At 39.0% G+C, this 12,911-nt stretch overlaps 1 protein-coding gene across 1 annotated transcript; it reads left to right on the forward strand.

Annotated features, from left to right (window-relative positions):
• Positions 1 to 550: 550 nt before the first annotated feature.
• Positions 551 to 11,579, forward strand: n4bp1 (nedd4 binding protein 1). The gene is made up of 7 exons (XM_056766393.1): positions 551 to 1,062; positions 2,880 to 4,429; positions 7,727 to 7,857; positions 7,948 to 8,044; positions 8,283 to 8,390; positions 8,853 to 8,954; positions 9,105 to 11,579. The coding sequence occupies exons 1-7, from the start codon at positions 754 to 756 to the stop codon at positions 9,409 to 9,411; spliced, it is 2,604 nt and encodes an 867-aa protein (XP_056622371.1). The 5' UTR covers positions 551 to 753; the 3' UTR covers positions 9,412 to 11,579.
• The last annotated feature ends 1,332 nt before the right edge of the window (positions 11,580 to 12,911 follow it).

The following is a 12,911-nucleotide window of genomic DNA, read 5'->3' on the forward strand; positions in this document are numbered from 1 at the left end:
TAAAATAGCAGACCAGGCATTCAGTAGGCTATAATATTTTAAAACATCAATGACAAATGTATAGAAAGTCATTTGCACTTAACTTGAGTGGTCATTACTTACTGTACGTCTTATTTTCAGTATTTATTCTTTAACCAACTCCTTTGACTGTAAAAATAATGTAATACAAAACCTTATTAACATGTCTTTTAAAGCCATATGGGTCAAAGTGTCATGCCACTTGGATCCGAAATAACCATTGTTTTAATGTAAACTATAAAATATATTATAATAATTTGGTAACAGACATTTTTTTTCAACAATTTAAATAATTTGTTAGCATTCACTTTCATAACAGTGACTGCAGTTAAATATTAAATAATTAAATAACTCTTTATTATATTAAAATGATATAAAGAATAATTGTTTATATGAATATGTCACAGTTACGGTAAAAACAACAGCAGTAGTAACGATGGTATTTTTTATGTTACTATGGTAACTTCTATCTGTAATCAAAACGTTGACGTATAGGCAAACGTCGTCGTCTCTTGATGATGTCAGACGGGGGTTTCCGGGTGCGACGGGTTGAGATGTAGACTAGCAAGCTAACCGAGAGTAGCGTCAAAACACAGATACCACCACAGTACCGACAAAGGTAGAGGAGATAGCGTTAGAAGGCAACATGAAGGGGATAAACGATTCGTTTTTTAAGGAGCTTTTTTGAAAGCGAAGTCGCCGTAATATACACAGATTGTTATAGCTAAAAATAAAATGTCAACAACGCGGCCCCTTCTCGGGATGAAGCGAATCACCGAGGTAACCTGCACTCAGCCGCCGGGTGGGAGACAGTCTCCGACCCCCAGCAAAACTTATCCCGAGCAGCTCACAGTGGACGAGTTTACGGTGCATGAGGACAAACAAGGAGAGCTCAAATGCGCGAAACCGAGAGTCGAGCAGGTTTTCCAAGTGGCGTTTACGATTATTGGGTTGTTGGATCATACCGGAGCCCACGGAAGTAAGGCTTCGAGACAGATATGGCTCCAGCTAAAGGGGAAAAAGGAAGATGTGTCAAAAGCAAAGGTAAATATAGTGAACCGATGATGATTAGAATAAACAACGCTTTTTGATGTATTTGATTGCTGAATGTCGACTTATTTAAAGGGAACGTTGCAGTGTAATAGTTGAAGGAAGTCACGTTAGAGATGCCTTCAGTTGTTTGTGAGAGTAACTTGTTATTATACATTTAAATCGTGGTCAACACTTTATTAAAGTAAATAACGTTACTGTATGTTTTTGTTTTAGTGTCTTTCTGCTTCCATAAAATTGTGTTAATTTTATTCAATACTTTACTTTGCGGCAATCATGTATATTACTGTCACGCACCCAGAATTTACTCACGAAATAATCATTTCAATTGACACAAAGAAATTGGGCTTCGTTTCCACGCCACATGGGTATATAGATGGCTGACGCCATACTTAACCGTATTAGTTTTTGTATTGTTATAGTTCAGAATTAATTATCGCAGAAAAATATTACAAAACTTGTAGTACACATAATCCAGGATGTAGCAATCCTGTATATGCTTCCTGTTAATTTGGATTTAAATAAATTACCACCACAACAACAAAAGCACATGTTGGTCTTTAATATGCCATTGTTTGCAATTCTGTTCAAATGTTCTAAGGAAATTCTCACCAGTGATGCCAGTAAACCTGGAATATCCTCAATGTTAAACCCTGAAACGGAAACATCATTCATTTTGCCACAACTATACTTCCTCTGTCTAAAGAATTTAAATGTTTTCAATATTCATTTTAATATTCTAATGCCATGTTTCATGGTTGTGAGTACTGGTGTATTCATGCGACAAGATTACCACCAAAAACCACCAGATCCACATAATCTCAGTTGTCCATGATCTTTAAAATGACATTGATTGGCATAAAGCTAACTTGTTCATATTGTGTCAATGAAATATCACTTTAATCTTATGAGTTCTGTGTCTGACCGGCTGGTTCATCAACAAGGGGTCAATTTCGAGTTTCTATTCCCATTTGAGTTTAAAAACCAGACGAGAATATCTACTTCTCAATTGTGTCATACATTTTCTCATGGGTCGTGAACATGGCCCTTTCTGCTTAGTCAAGCCATAGTGGGATGCCCCCATGTGTATTTCACTTTCGGTTTTAGTTACTACTCACAGTAGTGGTGTCATTACTGGTACTGCTTACGAGTATTTCTTTTACCGTAATCCGCTTGCTAAGATCAAAGAAAAAAGTTCAGCAAAGTTGTGGAAGATTGGTACACCCCATTCACAGAGGTTCCTGTGGCGTTTCAGTTTACGATCTTCGGTTGTAGCAATATGGAGAAAGAAAACATCTGGTTTAATCGTTTACACAGGCAAACCCACTCAATCACACACAATCGCATCAGTATGACTGACTGTCTTTTAATTTATGGAAAGCCCTGGTCATCTATAATGTCATCTAATCTTTGTAGGCGTATCAGAGTGCTTTGAATTAGTCAATGTGTTTGTATTTGCCTTTCAAATCAAGGACTCAAATATGAAGTTTTCTCTTACCTGCACCCAGTGAATACAGTATATGGGTGTGGTGTTATATGTGCTTTTATCACTATGATAATAAGGTCATAAAATCTCCCTACCAAGAGGTCTCGTCTGTACAAAATGTTCTGTCAACAGATGACAAAGCTGTTTTTCATTTGTGCATTCATCTCAAGTTGACTTCTGGTCAGTCATGTGCATGCTAGTTTCTGCACTTAAATAGTATAAATTCTGAATCAGTTTATTTGTGTTACACATAGCTGCGTGTATGTCTGTCTTCTGTCATTCACAACAGTTGTTGTAATGTGGTTCTGCTGTGTTTCTTTCATAGGAGTATGTGAAAGGCCTATGTGACCCAGAGCTGCAAAAGAAAGAGCGTTACCCCGTGGACATGCACTGCATTTTTGCTGGCGCTCGAGGACTCTTTCTGGACCGGCTACTTAGAGACACCAGTGCAGAGGTCCAAGTGCTAGAACCAGGGCGCTTGAAGTTGATTGGTTCTGCAGAGGCTGTTGTCATGGCTCAGTCACGCGTTCAGCAGTTTGTTGCTCTCTTCCACGAGAAGCGTAGTTTGCCTGCTGAAAGAGAACCTTTGGTTAAGCGCACTTTTAAGACCTTTGTTGAGGACAGGGCTGATAACTATGCCATGGAGCTGCTCTTGCTACCCAGTGCCCTCAAAGAGGAACTCTTGGGTTTGGCCCAAAGCCCTACCCAGTCTATCGTTATTATTGATTTGGAACAGGACCGCTCTCAGACTAGCACACCCGTAACGGACCTTTCGAACCGAATCCTGGACACCACTTTCGAGGACAATATCTCAGGTCCCCCAAGCACTTCTGACATCACGCCTGGCCTGAACGGACGCCCCTGTAACAAGCGGCGTTCCTCTGAAAGCGAGCAGAGGGACACTAAGCGGCAGTTCTCTCGAGAGAGAAGAGAGGATGAACAATTTGAGGAATGTCAGCGAGAGGCCAGCCAGACTAGGGCGGTCACACCCGCAAAGGGAATTCAGGGTGCAATGGGTTTGAGCTCTATTGAAGGGATTAATGAAGGTGAGGCGGTGAGTCCAGAGACTAATTTCCGCTGCCTGGTCAACTTTTTCAGAACCATGGGCTACCAGCAGGAGGTGGTCGAACGTGTGGTGCGGGAGACCGGCCAGACAGAAGACACGTTTTTGCTACTGGAAAGGATTGTGGAGGAGACCCAGAAAACCCAAAGCAACCATGGAGCCCAGCGTACCTCTCGCACCCCCGACCCTTCCCCATCCACGAATGCCTCTTCCTCCAACTGCGCCAGGCTCAAAGAGAAAGAGCGAGGGCAGATGCGTGCTCTCGCAGAGATCAAATGCAAAGAAAACATTAGGCCGCCGAGCAGTAATGGCATAGGTCAGAGGAACCAGACAAGCACCACACCTTTGACCTCTGTGAATCTTAAAAGAAACAATGCCGTATCGAATGATGTGTGTGATGTAATCGTCATCGATGATGATGACAACGACAACGACTTAGTGGACGTAGAGAGAAAGCCCCGAATCATCCCACTAGATTTAAAGTCAGAGACGAGGTTCGATTATCTGCCACGTGGTAGCTCTCAAACAATGGTCCCTGTGCGGACGGAGAGCGTGACCACTCTCCGGAGCTCCTCTCAAGGTCCTCCCCTCCGGAACAGTGACATGCGGCCCGGCTGCTCCTACCAGACTCTTCCTGGAAGGGCACCTCTACCTCGCACCGAAGTGTTTTCCACCCCTAAATCGGCAATGCTCACAGGCATGTCCCGTTTCCAGCAGTCCTTAAAAACCCCCTACAGACTTGTCCTACAGAACGAACCGGGCTACCCAGATCTGCGGCACATCATCATCGATGGCAGCAATGTGGCAATGGCGTAAGTTTTTATCAACGGAGTCAATGTTTTTTGGAAACTATAAAACATAGTTTAGCCATTCTTTAATACATGAAAAGGTAAAGATGTTGATAATTCTGACATCATCTACCAACCCTCATGTCAATCCAAACCAGTTTTTTTTTTGTGAAACACATTAAATTAACATTCTTTACAACATTGAATGGACATGATTGATTGAAATGGGGTTGACTAAATGATAGATCTTGTTTTGTTCTTTTTGTTTTAGTTTGTGCCTTTAAAGGGACAGTTCACCCAAAAATAACAATTCTGTCATCATTTACTCACCCTCAAGTTGTCCCAAAACTGTATGCATTTCTTTGTTGTGATGAACACAGAGAAAGATATTTGGAAGAATGCTTGTAACCAAACAGTTCTTGACCACCATAGTGGGGGAAATTTCAATGGTATTCAAAAGTGGCTCAGAGCAGTTTGCTTTCCTACATATTTCAAAATGTCTTCTTTTGTGTTCAACAGAACAAAGAAATTTATAAAGCAATTTTTCCTAATATGGTAGTCAATAGTGCCCAAGAACTGTTTGGTTACAAGCATTCTTCCAAATATCTTTCTCTGTGTTCATCAGAAGAAAAGATCCACTTAATAGTAAGTAAATGACAGACTTTTCATTTTTGGGTATACTGTTTAGTTCTCTCTTTTTAAATCTTAATAATTGTATTTGTTCTGCGAAACACGAAGGAAGAAATTTGGAAGAATGTCAGTAACCAAACCGATCTCATCCCCCATTGACTTCCATAGTATTTATTTTCCGTACTATGGCAGTAAATGGGGGATGAGATCCGTTTGGTTCCAGACATTCTTCCAAAAATCTTCTTTTTTGATTTGCAGAATAAAGAAATGTATACAGGTTTGGAACGTCCTGATATTGAGAAAATGATGACAGAATTTGCATTTTTGGGTGAACTTTCCCTTTAAATACAAAAAATCAAAGCTTCTGTTTGAGTATTCGGTAACAAAAAGCTCAAAAAACAGTTAGAGGTGGTGAAAAAAAGTTGTTTTTGAGTGTAAGTGCCATTAAAGGTTAAAGTAACTCGGTTCCAGTAAGCTCTGAGAGTGTTTATGAACTGCAGTCTGTAAGTGTTTTGTGTTTGAAAACTAAAGGTGCACTCTCCTACTTCCTTTCTGCATAGCTGCATTCTCTCTCTCCCACACCCCCTTCCTCCCTCCCCTTACCAGGCAACCTCTCAATGGGTCTCTCCCCTTGTCAGCCCCTTATTTGCCCTTTAAATGGCTTACCGGAGGTGATTTCAGTTCTTAGAAGCACTCGTATGGAAACTAAGGTGTTGTGAAAGGGGGAAATATAAATTGGGACCCTGTTTTACTAAGTGGTAAAGTTTACAAGGATTGAGAGGGGTGTCGTGTGATAAGGTGTAATGTAGGAGTTAAAAAAAAAAAAAAACTTTCTCATCAGTCAAAGGCGTGGGTTTATACTAGAAAGGTATGAAACATTGAGTTTAAGAAAGGTTTCTAAGAAGTCAGATAATGACAACTGGGGTATGTGACATTGAAGGTTGTCAATGGCTGCTCACAAAAAAAATGATGCGGAATGCAGTGCTGCAGAGCTCTTTCAATTTGACAAATTCCTTCGTATTGTACATGCCGAGCACTGAAATACTGAACAGTGTGTCACTTGGTTAGCCAGTCTTGAAGACAAGAGCTCACACAGGGATTCTTAGGGCTGATTTTTATGCTTGCATGACAGTGAGACGATCTGAATCCGCAGGTGAAATCTTGTTGCTATAGCAGCTGAAATATGTAGTTACCAAAAACAGCTGGCGCAGCAGCCAGAGCACATCGTGATAGTTTGTGAGGTCTTATTTCATTATCGCCATTGTGAAAGAGATGTAGCACAGTTAAACAGTGCTTAAAGACCTCTTCTTAAGAAAGAAGTCAAAAGTTCAAATAAGCGTTTTTTCTAAACAGTCATGTCTCCTTTAAAATGAAATCTACTTCATACAAACACAGCTTTAAAAGATGTCATATACTGTACATTCTTTGCAAAATTACATTTAATAGTGCTCAGGATCTTGTTACATATCTGTGTTTTTTTCCTTGTCTGTTCATAGCTTATTTTATCTATTTATTTGTCCTCATTAACCACTTTTATTAGATAAGAAAATGCATGTTTGTCTCCTCTTTTTACATATCTGGGGGAGTTGTATTACTTTTGGAGGCAATTTTGATCTGAACCCTGCTTCTTTTTTACCCTGGTAAATGATGTAACTCTTGGCTCCTGGGTTTGTGCTTGTCTGGGATTTTGTTTCCATGTCTTTTCTTAATTTACTGCTTTCTCAGATGATATTGTTTGGAAGTGCAGCTACTTCAGTCTCTACTGACACAGTCAGGTATCGTTTGAGACATCAGGTTGTAATGTCTCTCACCTTTATCTGTTTCTGCAAGATTACCAGGTCGGAACGTATACATGTTGGATATGATCTTTATAAGAATGAGTTCGAGGTAAACCACAGGGGTTTTCATTTGGTGTTTTTTTGTCAAAAATTCAAGGGAGAAATGAAAGGTTTTTTGCATATTAAGCAATTCATATTTCCAGACTGGGAAAGTTATTTGAGTTTTTACGTCAGCGGTAGTCGATTTAGTAACACTTCCTGTTTAAAATAACTTTCTCTCGTAGAGGGAACTTCCCCATGACCCTTTTGTGGTGCAGTTGTGTGTCTGTGTGGACGAGTGTGTGTGTTTGTATATGGATGAACATCTTTATTCATGTATCATTGTGTCTGAACAAATCTAAATGGCGTGCGTCTATTTTTACACTCTTGCGTCAGTTTTGAGTCTAATCGAGGCTCATCAAGTAAAAGGGAAGTAAACTTCTGACCACTTTTCTCCGATTAATTTTCACACGTAATGAGGCTTTATCTCTTTATCGCGGTGTAGATGCATTGTGATGTTGAATTCAGAGCTATAAACTGATCGCACACATTGATATTTAAAAGGGAAACATTTGACTGTTGACACTTATTTATTAAACAAATTGGATTTTGTCTGTATGTAAATTTGTTACGTTCCTATGCTGTATTCACATGTTATATGTTGTCACGTTTGCATGGTTAATTCTGTAAAGGGCACCCACCCTGCAAAAAAGATGATTCTTTTGTTGTTATTTTTTGTCTTATACAGTACATATTTTGTATTTTATACACGCTCAACATTTTAAGACTGTGCTAAATAATCTTATGATAGCGTGCTATATGCATTAACCACAAAATTTATATGACCATTGACCTCCTTTCTTACTCGCTTCAGACACGGACTAAATCGGATCTTTTCTTGTCGTGGGATTGCCATCGCTGTGGAGGCCTTTTGGCGCAGAGGTCACAGAGAAATCACAGTCTTTGTACCACAGTGGAGACAGAAGAGAGACCCCAACATCACTGGTAGAACATCACTCAGTAGACCTATTGCCATTGCATTTACAAGACAACATCCGTATTTGTGTACATATCATGTTTTTCATATTGTTGCAGAACAACACTTTCTGACCCAGCTGGAGAACTTGCGACTTCTTTCTTTCACCCCTTCTAGAGAAGTGTGTGGGCAGAGGATTTCCTCTCATGATGACAGGTACAAGATCCAAAATCAGCTTCAATAAAAGTGCTACCTAGTGCTCGTTTGAATCATTGCCTCGCAACATCACATTTTGTAGCTTGAGGTTAGCAATCATTAACCTACAGAATTTCAGTGACGTTTGCAGAAAAACACTTTGATGTTTTGATTCAGTCTCTTTAATCAACAGAGGGCGTACCTGTATTTTTCCAGATCAGATTGGTTCTCTAAAGCCGGTCTGAACTTTCTCTTACAGGTTCCTGCTTCATCTGGCTGAGAAGACAGGAGGGGTCATCGTCACCAATGACAACCTGAGAGATTTTGTAAACCAGTCAGAAGCGTGGAGAAGGATCATCCAACAGAGGTTAATGTTGTAGTTTATTTGTTTGACTAGCTCCTATTGGGTACATTTTGACTTTGGCTAACCCTTACCCAACAGTCTTAAAGGGGTCATATGGCACGAATACGTGTTTTTCTGTGTCTTTGGTGTGTTGCCCATGCATGTATTAGACACGTAAAATTGCAAAAATTAAAGTGTTGGAACAAAATATGCATTCTACCGAAACGCGAATGCTCACCCAGACCTGTCTGAAACGCATCGTGTAACCACACCCTCACAAATCTACGTCAGTTCGTGGTATGATTTGACGTTTCAGACGTGTCATATCAACCCTTTAAGTTTTGGGGATTTAACTGTTTTTCCAACTATGGCAGAACTGTGGATCGCACAGATATTACACTCCATCTTTAATCATATGCATAAATGATTTATAAAAAAATGGACGTCGTTTGCTTCGATTTAGAGCTCATTGTATGTTTTTTTCAGACTCTTGCAGTTTACATTCGTAGAAGATCACTTTATGATCCCAGACGATCCACTTGGAAAGCATGGACCTCATTTGGACATGTTCTTGCTCAAAGAAAACCGGTGAGTTGCACAATACACCTTTACTTTTTTTTTCTGTTAAACTTTGCTAGTCATGGACAGTGAAACATGACCTGGCCAATAACATGTACATGCTTGACTGTAACAGTAAAGACCTTAAATAATATAACTTATCTCTCCCTATCTCTACAGAGGAAGCCCCATAACACCTCCCCTGAGGACTGACCCCCGAGCAACTCCGTCGGTTTTCAACCAGGCAGCGCAAGCCACACCACCTCCCTCCTCCCCATCCCACTGGCCACATTCCGGCCCCCCTGACTGGCATCTCCCTCGACCGTCCCCCTCTCCACCTCCACAGAGGTCACCCTCAGAAACCACAAAGCTAAAGAAGGATTTATATGACATCTTTCCTGACCAAAAGCAGCGAATTGACCATATCCTCAATGACAACCCGTACATGAGGGACCTAAATGCACTTTCAGGACTCTTGCTAGGATAATGCACACGTCACACACGAAGTAGAGTTTTGCACAGGTTTGACTGGGGTAGAACAGCAGTGTAAGAGCATAGGGATCACAGGGCTTTTTTGATTATTAAAGACTATTTGGATACAAAGCACCGCTGCAAGCATTCATATGTTCAAGGGAGCGTTAAATCAAGTCATTATGGTAAGATCTCTGGGGCCCGCAAGCACAAAAATAACTTAAGTCAAAGTTTAAGTGGGAGCTTTACATACATGAGAGTGTACAGGCCGAATGGCATATATTTGATGTAAATATTTATAAACTAGAGTAATCTTTTCTTTAAGTTATCTTTTCAGAAATCATTATTTTAAAGTGTTCCAGCTACACTGTTGTTTTGAACTAGCTTTGCTGAAAACTGCTGAAGGACAATTTTTATTTGCTGTTTTATATATAATTGTGCATTCTGCTGCTTATGTTTTTGTAAATATTGAAATATTGAGCTGAATGAGTTCTAATTTTCAGTCCATTGAAGTGCCATGTTATCTGCTTACAGGATAGAATTACATAACTCTGTCCTAAGTCATGTCGCTACCTTGTCACTAATTTTAGTTCTTGTTTACTTTGGTGAGGGCTAGAAAGCTGTATCCTATTTTTAGGAATCCCTGGAGACACCCTCTGTGTCACGTAAGAAACTATGAAACCATTCTGATTGACTGGCTTCAAAAGTTTCCAGATTACTAAGTAACCTGGCACTCCCCGTCATCCTCCCAGTTGTGCAAGCCACTCACCAAAAATAGCAAAGGGAAACTGAGCTGTCAATGAAGTTAAACCTTTCTCCCAGTTATAACCATCAGGGGGTGCTGTGGGCTTAACTGAAGACATGAACAAAATGCAATGCACAGTTGAAAGAAATGATGTTCCTCAGTCATTTTTAAACTATGAAAGCATTTTATTATATAACACTATGGTGGAAATATAGTACAATGCTTTTAAGTGTTATTGTATTTTCACTGTCTTTGAATTATGTGTAGCATTGGGTTTTGCGAATTGATATTCAGTTTTTGGGGATGGAATTTAAAAGTTGAGCGCATGGAAGCATCACAGGTTTGGCAGGCACTGTGGGTATCTCACAGTATGGCTGCTCTTACAATTTGTTTTTTCTGGGTGGCAGTGTTAAATAAAGGCCATTTATGTGTTAATCTTGATTTCTGTGGTATTCGTTTTTTTCTCGTTTAAAATGAATCACATTTTGATTTAGTTGCCATAGATACTTGATACTGAATTGTATTGTTTATTCTAATGGGTGTGATGTAAAACTTTACTCCTTATGTGAAGTTTTGTAACTCGTTTATGACAGCAGGGGGAGACATTGCAGTTGGGCTGAATTACATTCAGAACTCCATCCTGAGAAGCATCAGTGACAGAAAATGGATATATACCAAAGCATAGGTGTCACGTTGTAATATCTTTGACTTTCATGCATGCAGTTTTTTCCCTTCTTGAACACACATAAATGGAAACAGTCCACATAACTATTTGTCTGTTTTCTATGTAAAGTAACAGTAACTGTTAAAATTGATAAACAACTGCTAAGAGTTATAGGAAAACAGTTTGGCAGTGTGACCCCAGAGGTGTCCCAGCCTTTCCTGTGTGACCTGAACTGTGGCTTAGGTTCCCTGTTTAACAAGATAAGACACAAACTTGTCTATTTTGGCTTCTAGTATTAAATGGATAGTTTGCCCAAAAATGAATACTCTCTTGTTGTTCCAAACCGATATATTCTTTTCTATGTTTGGTTAAATACAGAGAAAGGTATGCGGACGAATGCTTGTAACCAAATAGTTCTTGCCCACCACTGACTACCATAGTAGGAAAAATTACAATGGTTGTCAAAAGTGACCCAGAACTGTTTTCTGTCCTACATTCTTCAAAATATCTTATTTTGTGTTCAGAAGAAAATGTTATACTATGGTAGACAATGGTGGCCAAGAACTGTTTGTTACAATAATTAATTAATAATCCTGATAATTTATTTCTGCACTGTAAAAAATTGTTGGCTAAATTTAAGTTATCTTGTTCCCTTAATATTTTTAATTCAACTTAAAAATATTAGTCCACTCAATGATAAATGCATTTAGGTAACTTATTTTTTTAAGTTGAAGTTACTTAAAATTTTAAGGCTACCATTTTTAAGTTGAACCAACAAAAATATATATATTTTTTTTACAATGTGATATTTCTTCATGATTTAATGAATTATTGTCTAAATACTGAATGAATACTGTATTTGTGAAACCTATCCTAGATGTGATTATTTTTATTATGTTTACAATGTATTCCAAAGTTATGTGTACATATTAAAATATTTTTATATTGTTCAGTAATTATTATCATTATTAAATCGTTTTTGAAAAAAAGAGACATTTGGACTGAGACATGGATTTTAGGAGGGAATATCTGAAGTCATAACTTAAAGCCTTGCGTCTCATCTATTCCCTTCTGTCCATTTCTGAACAGGGCAATATAAAACTTTCTTTGTTTTCCATCCTGGGCACACAGTTCAAATGCCATCAACATTCCAGAAAAGCTCAGCATTCTCACCACCCGGCAGATTTTACTTCCCAAACCCTAATAAAAGGCTTAATCTGCATCCCTTTCTCCCACTGCTTGTACAATTTGTTTACATAACTAGTCAAAGTAATCTGTAACAGCCCGAAGTGATATGCAGCAAATCATTCATAAGTCGCATAAGTGTGCATGGAAACATTTTGTTCTGGGTGACTTTACTGAATGGAGTCACTGTTAGCACAGATTATCCTTAGTTGTGAGGCTGAGAGATCAGGAGAATGTGGATAATATTGGTTCCAGAGGAAAACATTAAACTCCAAATAGTTGTGGTGATGGACTGTATCCAGAAGAAGAGGAAAAAGTACAGAGGCCAGTTTTGTCTTCAGTATAGTAGTAAATACTTTATTACCTAAAGTAAGTAAAATAGCAGTTGCACTATGTCATGCATAAATAATCATATGTACACTCAGAAATAATTTGTATATAGTATAAAGAAGGAATGACTGCATTCGAGAATTTGCTGACATGCAGGGTGGAGGGAGGTTTGTAAAGTAAAACCTGCAGACATGTGATGTCAATATTCATGTACATTACTTAAAGTAATAGTTCACTCAAAAATACAAATTCTGTCATCATTCTCATCCTCTTGTCATTTCAAGCTTGTTTGACTTTCTTTCCTCTGCAGACCACAAAAGAAGATATTTTGAAGAATGTTGTTAACTGGCACCCATTCACTAGCAATGGATTTGTCTCCATACAATAGAAGTGAATGGGGGCCATTGCTGTTCGGTTACAAATGTTCTTCAAAATATCTTCTTTTGTGTTATTCATAGATCAAGACTGACTGTGCGACTAAATGCTGTTTTGAATTCTCAGTATGGCACACTGGTTGCTCCCGTGGCTAAGGGAGGGGCCGTTCTCATTCCTCCATCTGCTGCAGAGCTCCAAACAATGATGTCATTTCCTT

This window comes from Triplophysa dalaica, chromosome 14, assembly GCF_015846415.1.
Source record: "Triplophysa dalaica isolate WHDGS20190420 chromosome 14, ASM1584641v1, whole genome shotgun sequence".
NCBI classification, from domain to species: domain Eukaryota; kingdom Metazoa; phylum Chordata; class Actinopteri; order Cypriniformes; family Nemacheilidae; genus Triplophysa; species Triplophysa dalaica.